Raw genomic sequence first — 21450 nt, forward strand, 5'->3', positions numbered from 1 at the left:
TAGACGTTGTGGGAAAAAGATCTTGAAACTTTTCTACAAGTTTCCAGTTTCGACAGATCCCATCAAATTTACCGAAATAGAACTTGTAGATGATGAAGATGTGGAGACAATGATCGCTATTTATTGTGGGAATCGAAATGACCAAAATACACCGATTCAGTTATTTGTTGAGTTAGTTGGTGTGGAGCCAACTAAAGATCTCACTGCATTAGGTGAAGAACACGGAGCTCAAGAACCTTGTATGGTGGCTCCAGTATCATACGTTGATAGTAAATCGACTATATGCGGGATCAATATCGATCTTAATGTTGCACCCGATATTGATGTGGTTGGTGATGATGGATACGATAGTAGTGATCCTTATAATCACGAGGTCGATAGTGATAGTAATTCTGATGTGGACGAGGTCCCCAATGATATTGACAACGAATACGTGAATGACAATGGAAACATTAACGTGTCTTCAGTTGGGAACTAGATTCGACATATTGTGATACACAATAATCCTGGGCCAAACATGTCGCTCATAGACCCCGACACGGCGCACGTAGCCGAGTTCCTGAAGTACCCTGAAATACTACCTACTCATTGGCTGGTCGTAGATTCCAATCCTGAGGAGTTGTTCGTAGGCCAGAGATTCGAAAGTAAGGAAGAATGCGTATTTGCTATTAAGCAGTATAGCATGAATATATCAGTGGACTACAAAGTTGCAGTGTCTAAACCGACATTATATATTAAGGAGTGTTGGAAGTCGATGGAAGGCTACAATTGGCGAGTACGAGTTGCATTTATTCAAAAGTCGCAGATGTAGGAGATACAAAAATTTATTGGGCCTCACACATGCCCATTAACACGTATGACAGAAGATAATCGAAAACTTGATTCCAAAACTATTTGTACGTATATTATGCCAATTGTGAAGGAAATGCCGATCATTAAAGTTTCAGTACTGATTGTCGAAATGCAAGCACGATTCTAGTATCGAGTATCATACTGAAAGGCGTGGATAGCTAAACAGATGGAAATAGAGCAATTGTACGAGGATTTTGATGCGCCGTACAATGAGCTACATGGATGGATAGCCGCTTTGCAGGAGTACGTACAGGGGACTGTCATTGAGTTACAGACACGACCTTGTTACGGCTAAAATGACCAACTACAACCGGGGAAAAGAATTTTCCATCGAATATTCTGGACATTTGATCCATATGTGCGCGCATTTCCCCACTATAAGCCGTTTGTGCAAGTAAACGAGACTTGACTATATGGAAAATATACACAGATCCTACTTCTTGCAGCTGCTCAAGACGGGAACAAGAACATGCTCCAAATAGCATTTGCCATTGTAGATAAAGAGAACATGGAATCGTGGGAATTCTTCCTTACCAACCTGTGGAGGTATGTTATTAGCAATGATAATATTTGCATTATCTCCAATAAAGAGAAATGATTAATTACCGCCATTAAGCGTTTTAGCGTGCCATGGAGATCCGTTTACTGCATTCAGCACATTGCGACTAACTTCCATTGAGATTATAAGAATGCAAACTGACGAAGACAAGTTGTGAGAATGGATAAATGATAATCTTATCTTTTCAATATAAATTTTAATGTTTTAGGGTAATATTGTAACTTATCTTTTCTTAATACATATACAGCACACGAGCTAGAGCCACACATTTTTCGCCAAGGAATGACTCGACTTGAAAGTGACATGAAGGGTCAAACGAACACATATTTTTTACAGTGGTTGGGTACCATGGAGCCGTGGCAATGGGCTCAAAGTTTTGACGAGGGCTTTCGCTATGGTCATATGACCACAAACTTGGTGGAGGAGATCAACTTTGTGTTGTTGAAAACATGACATCTTCCAATTTCATCTATCTTCTCGGCTACATTCTACAGGTTGGCTACCTTGATGCCAATATGGATCAGCAACAAGTCAACCAGATGGAGGTAGGACACGTGTTTGTCAAATATGTCAGGGATGCAATGGTTGTAAACCATCGGATGGCGAGGTCGATGAATGTGGAAGTATATTCACGACGTCTTGAAACGTTTCGAGTTACAGAGACCATCGATCATCAACTTGGTATACCACCTAGATCCTATGGAGTTGATTTTCGAAACAGACAGTGCAATTGTAGAAAGTTCCAAACACATCATTAACCATGTATGCATGTCGTGGCAGCGTGTGCTAAAGTCTCGCTCAATGTTCAACAATTTGTCGATGATATGTAAACCCTCAATCGTACGTTGATTTTTTGGGAGAATAAGCTCCCAGTCCTACCTGACCTGTATATGTGGGATGTTCCTCCAACGACTTTCGAGCTTGTCCCATACAAAGGGTTGCGTAAGAATCTGAATGGTCATCTGCAATCATCCAGAATCCATAATGAAATGGACATTAGGGAGAAAGATGATGGTAAATGTTGTGGATTATGCAGATTAGCTGGTCATAATCGGAGTAAATTCCCGCAGCGAAACTACCATATTGGACAATCATCACGATCGAGTAGGAATTGAGCTTATGTAATCCAACGTACCTAATTTATATTACAAAGTTTGTTCCAAGTTTTAATGTTGCAATGTATTTAATTTATATTACAAAATTTATATTACAAAGTTTGTTCCAAGTTTTAATGTTGTAATGTTATAATGTTGCAATTAATTAATTTATGACAACAAAGTTTGTTCCAAGTTTTAATATTGTAATTAATCTAATTAAATAAATACAAATATTGTCTTTTTCTTGATTTATATTTTTTAGAATAAAAAAAGTACAAACTTTGTAATATTTAAATTGCAAGTAACCCCTAAAATTGATAGTTTGATGGTGTGGTCCTAAGGTATATTTTTGCGGGGGTCGATGTTCACATTGTGGGTGATCGCGACAATCAACATTCTCTTCAGTCGTAGGTGGGGGTATGCAAAACACGGAAGAAAAATCATATGCTCCGAACGCCATCGATAAACTTGAACCGAGAGAAGTTCTATACTACAGTGGATATGACCTAGGAGGAGTGGAGTAATGCGGTGGATACGGGTTGAGAGAAGTGTTGTACTACCGTGGTACTGGACTGAAAATATCAAACCCAGAATGATATCTGTGTCCTGACGAACCTGAAAAATAGTCATTGACCCACAACTCCAAATGATAAGAACTATCCCTGAAATGTGTATACGAACGCTCAGGCTCGTATGTCCCAAGTCGATACATGTGCAGAGGGACTACAGTCGACTGCCCACCAAGTAAATATAGTTTTCTCGTACTAGAGTACCATTGTATGTACTCTAACAATGGTTGCAAATCGAAAGAAATATTCATCTGAGGTCTCCGCGCCATCCGATTTTATCTCACACTACAATATATTTCTGGTGCACAACCCTCTAATTATTTTCATGTTTTCCTCTCTTGTTAATCTCGTGAATCTTCCCAAACTGCATTGGCAAAGACGAGATATACTGGACGCAACCAAACTGCCGGAGTACTCGATCCCTGTTATACCACTTGACTGTCTAGAAATTGATAATTGGTGCGTTAATGCACCACATGTGAGAATGAATGTGGGCAGACGAGAGTATAACAGCAATAATTTCTGGTCTTCAATATGGCATCCAGATAAACTGATAAACTGCATGTTTAATAACATGATTAAAATTTAACACGATTCGAGTAAAATATACAAAGTAATTACATGTCACGAATATTGGAATAGCTTACCCCATCCCTAACATGTTGTTCAATCATTAGACGATATATCGGGACAGTGTATAAGCTCTCGATACCCAGATTGGTACTCCATGTACGAAAACAAATTACATGTTAGAATAGTATCGTTAGAATAATATCATTAGAAAAAAAATGTCAATTAATTGCTATAACAAGTTAAATTTTATCACCTGTTTACCAATAGAAATACGTATGCTTGGTGCCTAACCGATGCCGAGAATGGCATCCAATAAAAAGCCCATGACTGCAGCAATATGAGGCATCTGCCTATATCTATGACACAAAGTTAATGATACAACATAGCCAAAACTGCGGAACCCCAACTATATGAGCGAACATTCTGCAAATCAATTAATAGTGGTAAATACATCAAATGAACCCTGTTGTTGTTCGTATCCGGCATCAGTACACCCCCTATAATATGCATAATGTATGCTCGAGCTACGCACATCACCTCCTGTTCAGTGGCATTAATTGATAAATGTTCAAAATTAACTTTCAGCCATGAAAATTTCAAACTCGTAAATTTGGACTTAGCATCAATGGGCGAGACTCCTAGTAGGCTATAAATAAGGGCAGCCAACTCAGCTATCGTACTTACACTCGTTACAGCACTTCTGTCAATTGGGAGGCCAAGTTGCAATGCAACATCCTCTAGAGTGACAGTGCACTCCCCACATGGAAAATGAAAAGTGTAGGTATCTGGGCGCCAACGCTCAACCAATGTGGATATTAAATCGTACAGCAAATCAAACGTCTGGATCAATGCTGCTGACTCGAATCCAGCTAACTCTAAGTATGGCATTAGTCGTTCATCCGGGGGATATCCTAAACCATTCATCCGACCCCTTAATACGCGGTATGGGCCCTGACACTATTAAATTACAGAAATAGTTATTATAACATAATTTATTTCCGTAAATGATGTAGAACCTTTTTTAAGGGAACCCATGATTAACAAATAACAATATATTATCATATTATTAACTGTGTTTGATATGTGATCATCGTTCTTAATCAATGAACCCATTGCGATACTTGCAATTTCAAAACAAATTTCGGTAATTAATTTCTAAGTTTGATGCATTTTAAATATTTATCAAAATACCTAAATTTTATATATAGCTTTTAATTACAAAAATATCAAACAGTTTTGTTCTCATCATATTTTTGATATACTACAATAACAAAATAAATATATCTTTTAAATTCCAACTCAAACTCCAACTCAATGGTCTCATTCACAAATCACATCTCAATGGTTTAATCTTTTACCTACATTAAAAACAAAAATTTATATTAAAATAATAAAAATAACATGCCAATAAAAAAATAATATAAACATAACATAAACTATCTCAACATAATAAATACGAATATTTTTATTATTATTTTAAAATGATAATAAGTAAATTGTATTGGTTTAAAATATAATATATATATATATATATAATATCATGCCAACTTAATTATTGTCAAAAAATATTTTTTTGCATCGAAAGATTTAAAAGAAATTTCATTTATAATATTTATAAAAAATTTAAAATAAAATTTAAAAACATAAACACTTATTCTCAATTATAAAATCTTAAAAATTACAATATGTAAACTATTATTCTGATTTATCTCGTAAATTCTAACTCAATGGTCCCACTCACAAATTCCATATCAATGGTCTCATCTTTTACCTACATAAAAATTAAAAATATATATTAAAATAATCAAAATAACATGCCAAATAAATTACATAAAAAATAAATTTAATCAACCTAAAACACACATAACAAATAAATTACATAAAAAATAAAACATTCTTTACACATAACATAAATAGGGTTTTTACTTTAATAAACATTAAAAATAACTTATGAATGAATGAAAATATAAAATAAATACAAACATACGTTAATAGCTCTTTTAACCAAATAATATCTTACAAAAATAAAATTAAAAATTAAATCCGAATTAAATCAACAATAACAACAAAAACAAATTAACGTTTACTTTTAACCAAAAAAATTATTAAATAAAAAAATTATCTTTTATGATTTTTTTTAAACACCAAGTCTTCTCTAAACAACAATCTCTCCTTTCCTTTTCTATTTATTTTTTTCCTTCTCTTTCTCCTTCCCTCTCTCTCTATTCGGCTTCTCTTTTTTTCTTTCTTTTCCCCTTCCGGCTCTCTCCTTCCTCTTCTTCTCTTCTTTAAAGATTTTCTTCTCTCTTTCAGCAAAAAATAGGACATTGGGGACCTTATAATGGTCCCCAAAAATACAACTCACGGGCATGCCATCCGACACGTCCCATCGCTGACAAGCCACAAGTGTGCCGCCTCTCTAGTAGGCATGACCAGTGCTGCTTAGTTTTCCTATCCTTTTGTGACAGTAGGTCGGGTACAGGTCGTATTTAACCCGTATTTCTTTAGGTGCCACCTATTTAGTTGCCATTAGCAATTTTTTTAATAATTTTTTTCAGTCAAATGTATCAGTATTTTTTGGATATACCATTTTTATACATAATTTATTTAACATACTATTTAAATAATTTATTTAATTTTTATAATACATAGGTAAAAAACCCAATAAATTCGTTCTTGGTTATTGGGGCTACATGAGGAAGTGGTTTAATTCAATTTTGCGGTTTTATAGGAAAAGAATTTAATTTTTATTATTAATTGATTATTTTTACATTGATCTATGCTCCTATTTTTAAATTACATTTCTCCTCTGCGTTTTGAAATGATATTATAAACACCATTTAAGCTTCTTAGTGGACTCTCAATAGTCAACAGTCCTGTCGACCCAACCTTGAATTTTGGTAAATTTTTTGGAAGGTTTCAGAAATGGTATAATTTGTTTTAATTTTATAATGAATTGTTTGATTTTCATATTTTATATAATGGGTGAGTATTTCACATATTAATATTGTCTAAGTAATTTAAAAAATAATATTTTATTCTACTTTACATTTGTATAATCTAAAAATTCGTACCAAATATTTTTATTATATAATTTATATATATCATAGTGAAGTAATTTAAATGAGCATTCACTAAGAAAAGGATAGAAGGGAAGGGAAGGGAGATTTATTATAAATCATGACATAGACGGAGAAAAAGGTTGGAACTAACACAAGACAAACGCAGTCTTTGATACATTTTACATACACTTGAACCAAAACCACTTCTCTCTCTCTCTCTCTCTCTCTCTCTCTCTCTCTCTCTCTCTTCACATGACTCGTCCTTTTAGGCTCCTTGGCGCCGCCAACTCCTCGGCCACTACTGAGCCGCCACCTGAACAAGCGGCAACCGTCGACTCCGACTTCGTCGTTATCCTTGCAGCTCTCCTATGTGCCCTTATTTGCGTCCTCGGTCTCATTGCTGTCGCTCGTTGCGCCTGGCTTCGCCGTCTCTCCGGTGCCTTTGCTCCCAATCCCTCTGCTTCATCCCGTCCCCCCCCTCCTGCTAACAAGGGCCTCAAGAAGAAGATCCTCAAGTCCCTCCCTAAGGCTACCTTCTCACCTGATTTCTCCGCCAAATTCTCCGATTGCGCGATATGCCTCACGGAGTTCGCCGCAGGGGACGAAATCCGGGTTCTTCCACAGTGCGGCCATGGCTTCCACGTCGTCTGCATCGACACCTGGCTGGGCTCCCATTCTTCATGCCCTTCCTGCCGTCAGATTCTGGTTGCCAGGTGCCAAAAGTGTGGGGGTTTACCCGGCCCGGGTGCTTCAACTTCCGGAACTAACACTGAGGCTAGATTGAAAGAGCGTGAAGATGATGTGAATAGATTCCTGCCCTAGCCAACCCAAGCCACCTTCTGGGTTCCTCCATTTTTTTCCTTTCTTTTCCAAGTGAAATCATGTTAGGTTAGGTTTTTCATTAGCTAATTACCACCGCCAATGATTATTATTAATACCACTACTATTCCTAATAGGAACATTTAGGTTTTGATTGATTTGAATTGTATGTAATAGTATTTGATTTGGTGTATTTATGTATGTAAAGTTGAACATAATATATATATTTGTGAAATATAATTATAGGCAGAAAATCAGAATATGAAATTCCTGTAAGACGAACTCCTCTCTGTTCCCTTTACCTGAATCATACCAACCATCAAAAAATTGCAATTTAGTAATATATAGATGTTATCTGGGTTCATCCATGATATTTTCTTCACTTGTAAAGCATGTCTTGTTCTTTGCTTTGATGTGGTCCTCCCAAGTGAATCCGGTTTCAGGCTGGGATTTGATTTAAATATATTCCGATGAAACGAGGGTTGGAAATTTTACCTGTAATAGAAATAATAAAAGGTAAAAAGGGGCATGTGATGAAGAGAAAATATTTGGAAACAGTAGGTGATAAGAGTCCATCTCTTTTGTTTTTCTTCATCACTTTTAGGCTATCTGATTAGCAAAGTATAAAGTGGGTAGCTCAACGTTAAACAAGTGGTTTATGCTTTATTTTTGGCTTTTGGGGAAGGGGGGGTCTTTTATCCTCCCCTTGTTTGGTGGCTGTGGGGCTGGGCAGGGGCATCAAGATTCTTGTTCCACCTCCACTTACTCTTCACTCACTACAGGTTAAAAAGTACCTAAAAATAAAATCATTCCTCTTGGGTTGGATATGTTATTATATTCAGCATTGAAAAAAGCTTTCACTTTCTACGTGGGTTAAAAATAGGTCAAAATTAATGAAAACCCAACTTCTTCCCAAGTCCATTGAGTGCAATCCAAGAGATATGATGATGGTGAGCAAAAGGTTTCATTAATTTATTAATTCCAGGATTTAGGAAGATGGAAGGAAAGCAGGCATTTGTTTCCATTCTGAGTAAATGTAACTGATTTTGGCAACTTGTGAAATGGAATTTGTGATTGAAAGGTGGCGGTGGGGTGGGTGGTGCTAAAAATTGAATGCATCACTAACGATCATACTTGTATTTATTATTATACACAGGGTGATAGGAACAAAAGTGCATATAAGCCACTAATTGGGAATTTTTAAACTAGTAATTAACTCTTGTCTTGACCTAACAAAGATAGTATATTCTAGTCCACTCTTCTTTATGCCTGTTACCATGAAAATTTACTTCATTAGTAAAACATATAATATATGCCTTTGATTTCAAGCCGTCCATTAAAATAAGGTGGATGGTCCACTAATGGAGCAGAATAACCAATCAACTGAGATACGATGGGATTGGAAGTCCTGCCTCTCTCTGACCGTCTTTTATTTTATTATCATAAGAGAACCCTAGTCGTCTAGGCGGCAGGACCTATATACCACCACATACCTGGTTGATGCAATTATTGTTTATGAAATCCAAGTTAAAAAGGGTGGTTCACCATGAAAATACACGTAAACTCAATTTCTAGTGGGAAAATTTTATAATTTTAATGTTTGAATAAGAGGATCCCTCATTTTCAAAGCAACAAGAAGGAACAAAAATGTTGAAAGCTTAACAGCTGAAATTGAAAAAAGAATTTGACACCATTGAAAGCAGTGTGACTTTACTCATTCTTTGTAGCACCAGCTTGTCTTGCACCAACAGCAAAGAACTCGGTAATGACTTCAAGTGGCATTCCTTTGGTCTCTGGTACTTTCAAGAACACAAACACCCACGATATCAGACATACAACAGCATATATCCCGAAGATGCCCGCTAGGCCTATAGAACTCAGCATCACTGGCAGTGTGTAAGTAACAATGATGTCTCCGATCCAATAAACCAAAGCACAGATTGCAATACAAAGCCCCCGGACCCTTGTTGGAAAGATCTCAGAGCAGAGGATATTTGGTATTGGTCCATAGCCCATCACAAAGCAGCAGAAGTAAACAATAACACATGCAGTTGAGATGGCAGCATTCACAACTGTGCCCAAATCCACAAGTTCACTAAAAACTAGAATGATCAGTGACACTATAAGCACCGGGATCGTGGTGAGTAGCAGCCGCCTGCAAACGATACAAGTATTAGTTTCTTTCCATTTTTAAGGATAAAAAAAGGGAAGGGGTGTTAAGGAGAATATTAAGAGAAACTGAGATTACCTTCTGCCTGATATATCCATGAGTTTCATGGCTACACCTATACAGGGCAGCATCAGCAAGGTTGTAAATGCACTAATAAGAAATGATGCAGAATCTGAACCAAGGCCCAAGTTTGAAAGAAGCACTTCAACACCTGCCTCTTCAAGAATTTGAGGAGTGTAGTAGAGAACTCCATTAATGCCGGAAAACTACATGCGAGTTTCGAAAATTATTTTAACTTACCATGGGAATCATAATGCAATTAGCCTCAACTGATAAATACAAGATTCAAACTTCTCTGTTTGAAGTACAAATTCACAAACATTGTTATGTAACAAGCTGCCACTGCTATTTAAAATCTATAAACTTTGTAGAGAAAATGAAGTCCAAAAATATAACTGCTGAGTACCTGCTGAAGAATCTGAATCCCAATCCCAACTAATAAAGCACGTTTGACTCCCGGGTCAAGGAGAGCAGTCCAAACTGGTCCTTCTGAGACAGTTTCAGCTGGATGAACCATTGCTGGTCCAACAGGATGCTGATCCATAAGCTCCTTGGAATAAAGAGCAGGTTGGCTCACTAGTGCAGCTGCCTGGATAAACTCACCTTCTGCAGGCATATCATTACCTGGAAGTGATACAAGAGAGCCACGTCGAGATCCCGGGATTCCCTCCTCATGCAAATAAATCCTTTTAAACCCTCCTTCCTTCTTTCCATCCTCACCTTCTCGCTCAGACCATTTCCATGCCAACTGCCAACCACCTCCAATCCCTGTACCACCAACTGATTCTGTACCATCTTGCACAAGAGTGCTATGGCGTCTCATGCTTAGAGAACTGATATGGGAAGCTGGGGGAACCATGTCCTTTTCCAAGCTTGTTGTTTGACGTGAGATTAATGGGCTATGCAAATTGTCATCCGAGTCTCCTCCTGCAGCATCTGATGCATAGTCCTCACCTTCTCTCTGCAGGCTCTCCTCATCCCATTGTTCATTTCTAGCATGAGGCTCTGCTGTACTAAACATGCTTCCAAAATTCGGAAAAAGCATACTACGCGTGCTCCCTGTCTCGGGAAGCTTTTCATGAACACTACCAAATAATGTCACAAGAGGGTCCATAAGGGGTATACTTTGGTTCACCATGCTTCCGGGGCGAGAGGCAATACTAAGAATGCTTTGTCCAGCGACAGGCTTGGCAACCCAAGACAGGCCCTCTTCCGGTCCATATAGTCTGATTTTGTCTTTATCAGCACCGGGTTCCTGACTTTCATCAAGTTCATCAGCTGGACCTATTATGTACTCTTCTATAGAGGTTTCACCTCCAATGCCAAGGCCCTCAACCAGCAAAGCCATCTCTCCTGTAGATCAAAGAAGTCTCAGTAAGCTCCACACCTTCAATTAGTCTAAAACGAGTTAAATAGGAGGACACAGGAATTTCTGTCATTTTCAATAAACCAAAAAAGAAATGCTATGAAGGCTTCTTTGTTATTACTTATCAGGTATAAAGATTAGGCAAGTGCGTGCCGTGAAAGGGCTTAATAGACAGGAATGGAGAAGATTTTCCTCTCTTTCTTGCCCCCAACATCTATTCTGCACATGATGCCTACCTCACTAATACTCATGAAAAGGATGCCAACAAAATTAGGAGAAAAGCACTCAAAAAGTATTATATTGATGTGAACACCCCAAGGTTAGAAACCTTTCCCAAAAATACAGATAAAACCAACTAACTTTCCAATCCCTTGTATAGTCTACCAATATATAAATCAGACCTGTTCAAGTTTCCGATGACCTACGTGCATGCATCATGCCTTTTTGTTTAGATCTTAATGAATAAAAAGATAAATAACAAATGGAGCTTATGCTCATTCATGATTTATGTAACACCTCTCAGTGGATCCAGTAGAGCAAGCAAACAAGTTATACTATTAGCTCCTAGTAGTGTATCTAACCATTCAACAGCCAAGTCCCCTATATTTTCAACATGTTCAAAGGAAAGGGGAGAAAAATAAGGAAAAAAAAAAAAAAAACCTGAAACATCTTCCCTGCCACGTAATCTCTGAAGAACCTGTTTAGCTTCAAGCATTCTTCCTTTACTCACAAGCCACCGAGGAGATTCGGGCAAATAAAAAACCGTAAAGGCAAAATAGAGGAGAGACGGGATGGATAGAACCCCAAGCATCAACCTCCAACTTGGTGAGTCCATCAATGACATCCCAAAAACCATACAATAAGATAGAAACATTCCCCCGGAACCAGTGAATTGTGGTAACGTATTTAACAATCCCCTTATCTCAGATGGGGCAGTCTCAGATATATAGACTGGGACAAGAGTCACGGCTAAACCAATTCCAAATCCATCTAATAGCCTGGCTAGGCACAAAATATAGACATTAGGTGACCACAACATTACCAAACCACTGACAAAATAAAGCATTGAAGACATTATCAGCATTGGACGCCGACCAAGCCAATCTGATATAGCTCCTGAGCATGTTGTAATAGCTGTTGCTCCTATCAGTGACATAGCCACCACTAGACCTTCAACGCTAGTTCCTAGATCGAGGTCATTCTTAATGTACACAATTGCTCCTGAAAGCACAAATGAATAAAACAAGTACAAGATGTTTGTTGGAAGCATGGAAACACCATGATGCTGAGAAGAAATAAACAGGTAACAAATATCAATGTGAAAGAAGGAAGTACCAGCAATGGTAGCATTATCCCATCCCTGCAAAAAGTTACCAATTGTAGCAGCAATGGCTACAAGAGCAGCACCCCTCATCTCTTTTCAACAATGAATCAAACACCTTGCCTGGAACTTATCTGCAAGCAGAGAAGAAACCTGGATCACAAATCAACCATTCCTCCATCTTTATTTGAAAGACACCAAACATTGAATTGCATTTAATCAACCCACCTAGACTCTACCCCAAAACCATGGCAATAGCACATCAACCCCCCCCCCCAAAAAAAAAATTACTCAAAAATAAAACAAAACTATTCATTGCCCCAAAAATATTTATATCTTTTAGTAGCTGTGAGTGACCTTGTATTGTATGAGCCAAAAAGGAGAAGTGAACCTTTTGAGACAGAATTTAAAGTACAGAAGATGGAAATCTATATATTAGAGAGAGAGAGTTTGAAAAAGAAAACTTTTACTTAAATTATTGTGAGACAGAGGAAGGGATGGCTGTTGTAACTAGATACTAGCACTAGTACCAGAGAAGAGAAGAAAAGAGTCCTTCCTGTAGTAGCAAGTAAATGAGATTTTAGGGTCTCGAAGTCAAATGCACAACCACCATTCTTCACCATATTGTCAAACAGAAACCACTCAGCCAGTCACAACAAGAGAATCATATAGTACTATGCATCCAATATTCTTAATACTTAATCTATGGCTACCCAAGTTGAAGGAGCTGGGTGAAGGTGGAGAAGAGAGATAAGGATTATCTTGTGCCTAATAGATAGCATATGTGAGATATTATTTTAATAATAAATAAAAAAAACTTAATATATTCCATGCTAACACCAAGACAATAACAATGGTAACTTGGTTGTGAATATTTATTGGTTCTCACCCGCTCCACCTTTAAGTGATAATAATTGATAAAGATGCTGCTGCTTCTGCTCAGACTCAGTGGACCTCAGCTAGTACAGATGGATTGCTAACTTTTGGCATGATTGTACTGTCTTTTGGATAGAAAGGTAATAATGGGGGAAAAGGCAATCTGAAAATCAAACTCTGACATATATCTATATAAACAAATAATAAAATGAGTAGGATGGGAATAATAAGAGTGCAAATTAAGATGTATGAAAAGAAGAACGTAGGTTGGGAGTAGGGACGGAAGGTGCAAGACTCTTGGAATAGAAAGTAGAAAGACTATTAGTTATCTGTTTAGTAGTAAATCAATAGTAGAGTGAGACTTTTGGAGGGTGCACATGTTTGCCATGTGGATGTGGGGCTGCCTTTAGTCACGTTGAGTCTAGAGCTGCCAGATATTTACTACTTGTTTGTTTGCCATTTTCTAGTCCTAATTGCACCAAATGTTGTTAAACTACCCATATGTTCATCACTAAAACTTTAACATGTTTTTACTTTTCTGACCGCTTCTTAGTTACTTTCTTCTTTTCTTCATAAAAAATCAAACGATAATATTATTAATAATTTTAATACTATTAATTTTATAAATTTATTTTTTTAACTCTCCCTTTTGTTTTATGCATTTAATTTTTAATTAGTTTTTACAAATATTGTATTTTAAATTACAATAATTAATGCAAAATAAATTTTTTATTTGAATAATTAAATATAATAAATTATATAATTTTTCAATTCAAATATTATAATTAAAGTATTTTTAACATATTCAACATACAATATGGAAATTTAATTTCGTAATTAATACAAAGTAGCATTACTCTAAATAATAACTAATTAACATAATTAACTCTAATATTAATTAAGTAACAATCAATATGCTTAAAATCATATTCAAATAATAACTCTATTTTGCATAAAAAATTAGCACAACTTTTGTTTATATCAATTAATAATTCTAGATTAAATATTATGGTTACTTTTAAATGTGAATTTAATAATATGAAGAAAAATAAAGGATATTATCATTAGTTTAAAAGTTTATTCAAACTCGTGTTTTATATATATTATAGATTAATAGACAAATATTTTTTTATATTAATTTAATTTAAATAAATAATTTATTAGAGTATATATTTTTACCATAATCTTTTATTTACATTACTTAATTAAGAGTATTTTATTTTATATTTTCATTTAATATTTTGTTTTCGAATTAAATTAGTGAAAATAAAATTTATACTTACTAATTTAAAATATGACCTAATTCTTTTGTATTTATTTATAACCAATAAAAGGAAAAGTATAATAAATATTGAATGTTTTAGGAGTCAATAAATTTTATTGTTTTTTTTTGTATTTTAGAGAATGAAAACAAATTGCCAAAAGAATAAAGAAGAAAGAAACAAAAGAATGCGAAGAAAGAAAAATATTATTAAAATATAAATGTCAATTAATTCAATATTTTATAATATATTTTAAAATATTAAATTAAATTATAATATATATATTATTTATTTATATAAAAAAAATGAAAAGTTGAAATATGTTGGGTAAACTATATCATTAGTTACTAAATTATAGGTAAATTTTTACTTTGATCACTTAATTGAAAATAATTATAATTTAATCAATAAATTATTCAAAAATTTATCTCGATCTAATTGTTCACGTATATTATCCTTAGGAATTCTACCTTGCTCCCAAGTCAATCATAGCACCTAGAAGCCCAAATCACTTAAAACATAATCCCCCAAGTAAGTGACCTCAGCCCTCTAAAATAGAAAATTATATTATTTAAAAATTTTAAAAATTTAAATTAGTAAAGATAAAATTGTATATTCTTCTACATTAAAAATAAAAAACTTCTTAAAAATTATAAAAATAAATAAATAAACTATTAAAAGTAAGAATATAATTTCGGTTCTGGCTCCCTCCTGTCCCAAGCTGATAAAAAATCTTCTATTTTGTAATTAACCACTGTAGGAATATGTGGTCCACTAACCAAATTATTTTGCCATAAGTTTCAACATTAGACCATAGGATCTAAACACAAAAATCCATAAAAATAGGACATGCAAGGGGTCCTCTCTAAATCAACAATAAATTATTATTAAAAATCCAAGGCCATCATTCTCTATTTCATCAACATTGATTTCATAATAAAATATAATTTTTCATACACTTCCCATAGCATTTCAAATGAGAAAACACTTAACTAGATTCATAGCATTGATTTGCCATGCCTCCTCTTTCTCATAATCAATTATCAAATCTCCTATTTTCTTTTTAATTACCTCACAAATCAAACAACAAAAGAACAGAAAATATGCTATAAGAGTAGATTTAACTTTCATTTTAATATTCCTTCACCATTCATTGAGTTATATCTTCAGATAAAAGATATAATTTCATTAACATTTTGTTTGAATTTTGAAAGATATTATGAATACAAATGGAATTGTTGTACAAGAATAAGAGATATTTTGCCTTTAATTAATTTACAAGAATTATGTTTATATTTTATTTAAATATTTAAAATATCATTTGAATTAATTTATTTTTTTTCACTTTATAATATTTAACTTTTCACAATATAAAATCTTAAATAAAACTTACTAAAAACCCTATTCACAACATAGAAACATTTTTAAAATACAATACTAGAGTAGTAATTCCGCCACGCAATTGATAAGACCATGTGGCCCAAACCCACCCTTATTGGGACCACTGTCCTCTTGCTTACAACTAGCATTTATATGAATGGTGGAAGTTAGTTAATTAGAAGGGTAGATTTAACCCCATCTAGTCAACATACTAAAATTCACCTAATAAAATTATAACTTCAGTTTCAATCTGATTCAAAAAATAGCTTAAACGTTTGTCTAAGTCTGACCTAGATAAAAATAATAAAATTTAAGTTTAATTTATTTTATTTTTTATATAAAATTTTAAAAGTATAATTCATCAAAACATTAAAATAAATGTTTCCCAACAACTTGAAAATAAATTAAAAAAAAGAGTAAATAATTCTAAGATATGTACAATTTAACATGCTAATGCCTAAAATAGTAGCAAAATTAACAATAAAATAAAAGTTATACAATATCCAAACAATAACAATAAAATAGTAACAGCATAATAGTCAAATGACAGCAAAATAACAGGTTTTTTTTTTTTTGCAAATTCGGGTTGGGACAGGTTGGTCCCAAGCTAAAAAAATATTACTTGAGGCCAAACTCGTTTTCTAAACGAGTTTTTTTTTTCTTAAATCTAATTTTTAAGTTTTTATTTTTGCTCAAACTCGTTTTCTAAACAAGTTTTTTTTTTCTCAAATCTAATTTTTAAATTTATATTTTTGCTCAAACTTTTCCACTTTTTAAGTGGGCCACTGACAAGTCTAACTATGGTAATCTCACGTTTTGCATTGGATGAATTAATTGTTTTGTATTAAATTATAAAGTACAAAAAATTTAAAGATTAAATTATGTTCTAAGTTTTTATACTCTTCGTACATTTATAATTTAGTCTCCTACTTTTATTTTTAGGAATTTTATCTCTTTAGTTTTGATATTTAAAAATTTAAGTCCAGAAGTCACCGTCATTAAAATTCTTTTACTAGATTCACTAGTGTGTCATTTTGAAAGAAAAAAATATTTATTTGGTAATCGTGTAACAATAAAAATAATATTGAAAATGTTGATTAATGGCTAGTACTATATTGTTGTTACGACTGAAAAATGCTTTTAGAAAAAAAGTGTTTTTAAAAAGTATGGTAAAAAGTATAATTTGTGAATTTAGTATTCTTCGTTGAAGGTTAAAATATCCTTTTGGACATAATAGTAAAAATTATTTAAGTTATATATGATATTTAAATAATTTAATATAATGGTACATGAAGTATAAATTTTATATACCTTTTAATTAATTAAATATAAATTATTTATAAAATTAATGATACATAAAAAAATTAAAACTTAAATCTAATAATAAATTATATTTAAATACATTAATATAATGATAAAATATATTTAAATAATTTAATACATCAATACATTAAATACAAATTAATTTAATTTTTATATATCTTTTAAATAAATAATATAAATAATGATATTTTGATAATTTTTGCTTTCAATTACAAAAGTCAAAAAAAATTACCTAAATCTCAACTTTTATATGGAAAAGCACTTTTCCACCACAATTTTGACCCAAAAAGCTAGGCATTCTTTGCTTAGGCAGTTGAAAAGCACTTTTAGAACCCTAAACTCAGTGAAAAATGAAGCCTAAAAGTTTTTTTAAAAACACCCATTTGAATTCATTATGATAAAAAATTAAAATAATGTATTTAAGAAAATTTAGGTTTAACATTTTGATTAAATTATTAACTATTTATGCTATTTAATGGCATTATAAAATGTAGAAGCATCAAATTAAATAAAAATGACAATATATATTAAATTTTAAGTTTCAACATAATATAGGGCCAAAACTAAAATTTAACATCTTATAATGTAAAAAAAAAACAAAATAAAAACAAATAAAAGGCAAACCCAAAAAGGAAAAAAACATGTGAAGTAGTAAGATTCTTGTTAAAATTTAAATGTTACAATATGCTCTGAGTTTTTGTAGTTTTCTTCACATTTATAATGTGGCCCCTATACTTATATTTTTAAGAATTTAATCTTTCTATTTTTCAAATTTAAAATTTTAGATCTAGTTGTTAACATAGTTAAAATTCTTTTATTCAATTTCTTCTTGTGACATTCTAAGTTTTTAAAATAAGTACTCACTATTTAATCATGTGACAAATATGCCATTGTAATGGATCCGAGTTTAAAAAGAATGATGTTAACAATTCTTAAAATTTACGTCAACATTTTAATCAAATTAAATTATTTATACTAACTAATTGCATTAAAAATGTTGGGATCAAATTATGTTAAAAATTAATATATAAATATTAAATCTAAAATTTGAGCGTAGTATAAATACCGAAATTAAAATTTAACTATTTTTATATAACCTAAGGGATGATTTGAAAATTGACCCTTTTATATACCACCTAGAAAATAGAAAGATCAAAGTTGAATTTCAACCATTATTAACTTAATGTAAAAAAAAAAAAAGAAGCTATAGGAGGCTAGACGTGTGTCAAAAAAAGGAAGGTCATTTGGACCTTCTTTTTATATAGACATATAGAATAAACAAATTCATCTTATACAAACTCAATTTATGAACTCACATAATCACGGAGGAAATACTTTTTAAAGGCTAAACTTTATTAAGGAAAATAGGCAAAAAAACCAGAGAACAATATCGATGGAGGATAGCTAAGCTGTCTCGGAAAAAACGTTCAAAAAATTGCAATAGAAAAGTTAAAAGAAAACACAAAAATAACGACATCTATCTTCCTAGCAAGCATAAAGTTCAACCTAAGCTTTTAAGTTTCAAAAGAACCTAACAGCTATCTCAAAAGCTAAAATCTGGGCAAAAATTCTGAAAATGTTAAACCAGCCCAGCAAATATCGATTAGCAGCAAAAGTTAGTTCGGTGGATCCACCCACCACCTATCTTTCTCAGTAGTGGCCATAACCGACATCAGAGCTCTCTCTACCCAAAAGTTATCAACGCCTGGATGGATTCCTTCATGAGCTAAACTGTGCGCAGGTATATGACCTTCTCTCTGAATAAATCTGAACTAGCGTTCTGTGAATCTTGTAGCCAATGCCTTAGCTTCGTAAATAGATCTCCTTCAATCTCAACGTATGCAAAGCCTAAATTCTCTACAAACCATAATGCATGAATAACAGCTGTGGCCTCCGCGGTAAAAGAATAAGGTATGTAGGTATGATTTAGGAAGCACGAATACCTCTCAAGGTTAAACGTTCTCAAACCCCTAAAGTTTGGATGATCAAGTTGGCATTAACTTTCCGAAACATTACTACGAAAAAAATCTGACTTATCAAAATTTACCTGCTACATTGATAGAGATTCGTATTCTGAATTATGGATCGAACCACTGAAATGCTCATCGGCGACGCTTCTCCAAATATAAACTATCATCTGCAAAAAAACTGTCAAACTCGAGCCTTCTCTGTAAATCTACGTCTCTTTCAACGACCTATTAGTCCTAGCCAAATGCAGCAAAGCAGCAAATACTTTAGAACAAATAAAAAATAAATAAGGGCTAAGGGGATGACCTTGACGTAAGCCTCTCTGTAGAAAGAATCAGTCACCTATAATCCCATTTATGCAAAACGAGTACTAAACCGATTTAACACAATGCATTACTAAATCGACCCACTTCGCGTTGAGACCTATGTGAACCATAATAGCTTGTATTAAGTTTCACTTCGCCCAATCGTATGCCTTACTCATATCTAATTTTAAGGCAAAAGATTCTTTCAACCCAAGGTGACAGTTCTTGAAAGAATGAGATACCTTATATGCTAGTAAAACATTATCTAAAATAAGCCTACCATGCACAAAAGCACTCTGTGCATCATCAATACAATCATTCAAAATTGATTTTCTATAACCTTAGAGACGATTTTAAAGAGGATGTTACAAAGACTTATGGGTTTGAAATTACACATACTATGCGCATCTCGCTTCTTCAAGATTAAAACGATAATCGTGTCATTAATCTAATTAGCATCAATCTCATTGTTTAATATCCACATACAATACTTCTTAATATTCAACCCCACAATATGTCAAAACTTTTTAAAAAATATAGTCAAGAAACCATCAGGACCCGAAACCTTAGTAGGATGCATCCTTTTAACAACTTGGAAAATTTCATCCTTTGTAAAAGGTGCTAAAAGAGAATTATTCATATCATGAGAGATACAACAATTAATACCTGAGAGTACTGATGAAAAATCTATTTCCCTTTGAAACGTGAGTAGATCAATGAAATAATCCTTTGCTACATCCTATATCGACTCATTAGAATCTACCAATCAAGCCTTCCAATCTTCCGAACATCGAATCATGTTTATTCTTCTTCTCTGATTAGCAAACTGACTGAAAAACATAATGTTTTAATCTTCATTCCATATCTAATTCACTTTAGCTTGTTACTTCCAATACCTTTCCTCCTAGTCAATCTTCCAATTCGTATTTAATTTCATGTAAATTATTTCATTTAGCACCTTCTCATCGGGATCCATGTTACAAAGATCAACAAGTCGATCATTCAAAATTTGCACTTTCTACTTGGATGTCGTCTTCCTATTTCAAGCCCAAGATTTTAATCCTTCCCCCACAGATTTTAGCTTAGTCGACTCAGCACCTTTACACCTTAACCATAATTGGCAGACCTCTTTCTCCATCATGTCTTTCGTAATCCACCAATCCTCAAACCAAATTATGTTTACCTCCTTAGGCATTCCTATCCTCAACCTAACCACTTCAATATCGAATAGAAGAGGGAAATGGTTAGAAAAAAAGTATAGAATATGAGTATTAGATGCATTAGAAAATATACCAAACCAAATTGTAGTAGCTACTCGCTTGTCCAATTGCTTTTGGATATTGGTGTGCGGGAGATAACCTTTTTCCCAAGTACACTAGTGACTATTATACTCTAAATCAACTAGACCCAAGTCATCAAGAGCTGCCCTAAATACCCCCATCTAACTTTCCACATGTTGTAGCCCTTCCCTATTTTTAAAAGCATATGTTATCTCATTGAAGTTTTTACCAACCAACCAAGGACCAATATAATTCCCACTCAATTCTTGAAGGAACTCTCATGAACGATTCTTATTAGATAACTCTGGTTTTCCATAAAACCTTATGAATCTCCAAGCATTTCCATCAACGTCTTCCCCAATATCAATGACAATATAATTGTTTGGAAAAGACCTTAAATGCACATCACAATTATTATTCCACCCCAAGGATAGACCCTCATGATAACCATATGCACTTATGTAACACCCATTAGCCTGTTAGGAAGACATGGTGTATACCAAACAATCAAACAATCCGCCCAACAGATTAGTTTGTTACGGACAGACTCAAAACCTTTGGCTTGTTTCGAAGTTTGGGAAAAACAATTATAAGGATTTCCTTTTTAC

General features: G+C 33.6%; 2 protein-coding genes and 1 long non-coding RNA gene across 8 annotated transcripts; 1 reads left to right on the plus strand and 2 right to left on the minus strand.

Annotated features, from left to right (window-relative positions):
- The first annotated feature begins 6783 nt into the window (after positions 1 to 6783).
- On the plus strand, positions 6784 to 7785 carry LOC108482127 (RING-H2 finger protein ATL80). Its single transcript, XM_017785235.2, has one exon. The coding sequence runs from the start codon at positions 6965 to 6967 to the stop codon at positions 7532 to 7534; it is 570 nt and encodes a 189-aa protein (XP_017640724.1). The 5' UTR covers positions 6784 to 6964; the 3' UTR covers positions 7535 to 7785.
- A 1286-nt stretch (positions 7786 to 9071) lies between these two features.
- LOC108483276 (monosaccharide-sensing protein 2) lies at positions 9072 to 13529 on the minus strand. Of its 6 annotated transcripts, none has more exons than XM_017786567.2 (6): positions 13338 to 13529; positions 12463 to 12582; positions 11788 to 12348; positions 10168 to 11114; positions 9780 to 9967; positions 9072 to 9686 (listed from the first exon to the last, which is right to left on the minus strand). In XM_017786567.2, exons 2-6 carry the CDS (start codon positions 12539 to 12541, stop codon positions 9242 to 9244), a joined length of 2220 nt encoding a protein of 739 aa, XP_017642056.1. In that variant the 5' UTR covers positions 12542 to 12582; positions 13338 to 13529; the 3' UTR covers positions 9072 to 9241. The 6 variants fall into 6 exon arrangements, with proteins under 6 accessions (XP_017642056.1, XP_017642054.1, XP_017642055.1 ...); XM_017786565.2 differs by lacking the exon at positions 13338 to 13529 and adding an exon at positions 12919 to 13327; XM_017786566.2 differs by lacking the exon at positions 13338 to 13529 and adding an exon at positions 12979 to 13323.
- A 5092-nt stretch (positions 13530 to 18621) lies between these two features.
- LOC128284148 (uncharacterized) lies at positions 18622 to 19774 on the minus strand. Its single transcript, XR_008274487.1, has 2 exons — positions 19337 to 19774; positions 18622 to 19259 (listed from the first exon to the last, which is right to left on the minus strand). It is a non-coding gene; the product is annotated as an uncharacterized LOC128284148 (long non-coding RNA).
- Positions 19775 to 21450: the final 1676 nt, after the last annotated feature.

The sequence above is a fragment of the Gossypium arboreum genome, chromosome 1 (genome assembly GCF_025698485.1).
Source record: "Gossypium arboreum isolate Shixiya-1 chromosome 1, ASM2569848v2, whole genome shotgun sequence".
Lineage (NCBI taxonomy): Eukaryota > Viridiplantae > Streptophyta > Magnoliopsida > Malvales > Malvaceae > Gossypium > Gossypium arboreum.

What these genes read in the sequence shown, in the direction of transcription:
- LOC108483276 (XM_017786567.2), bottom strand. Translation starts at nt 12,541, where the DNA reads ATGAGGGGTGCTGCTCTTGTAGCCATTGCTGCTACAATTGGTAACTTT. An exon ending in TGGCAGGGAAGATGTTTCAG is followed by an intron (nt 11,115 to 11,787) that starts GTTTTTTTTTTT and finishes TTTGATCTACAG; the next exon opens with GAGAGATGGCTTTGCTGGTT. An exon ending in ATGGATATATCAGGCAGAAG is followed by an intron (nt 9,687 to 9,779) that starts GTAATCTCAGTT and finishes TATCGTTTGCAG; the next exon opens with GCGGCTGCTACTCACCACGA.
- LOC108482127 (XM_017785235.2), top strand. Translation starts at nt 6,965, where the DNA reads ATGACTCGTCCTTTTAGGCTCCTTGGCGCCGCCAACTCCTCGGCCACT.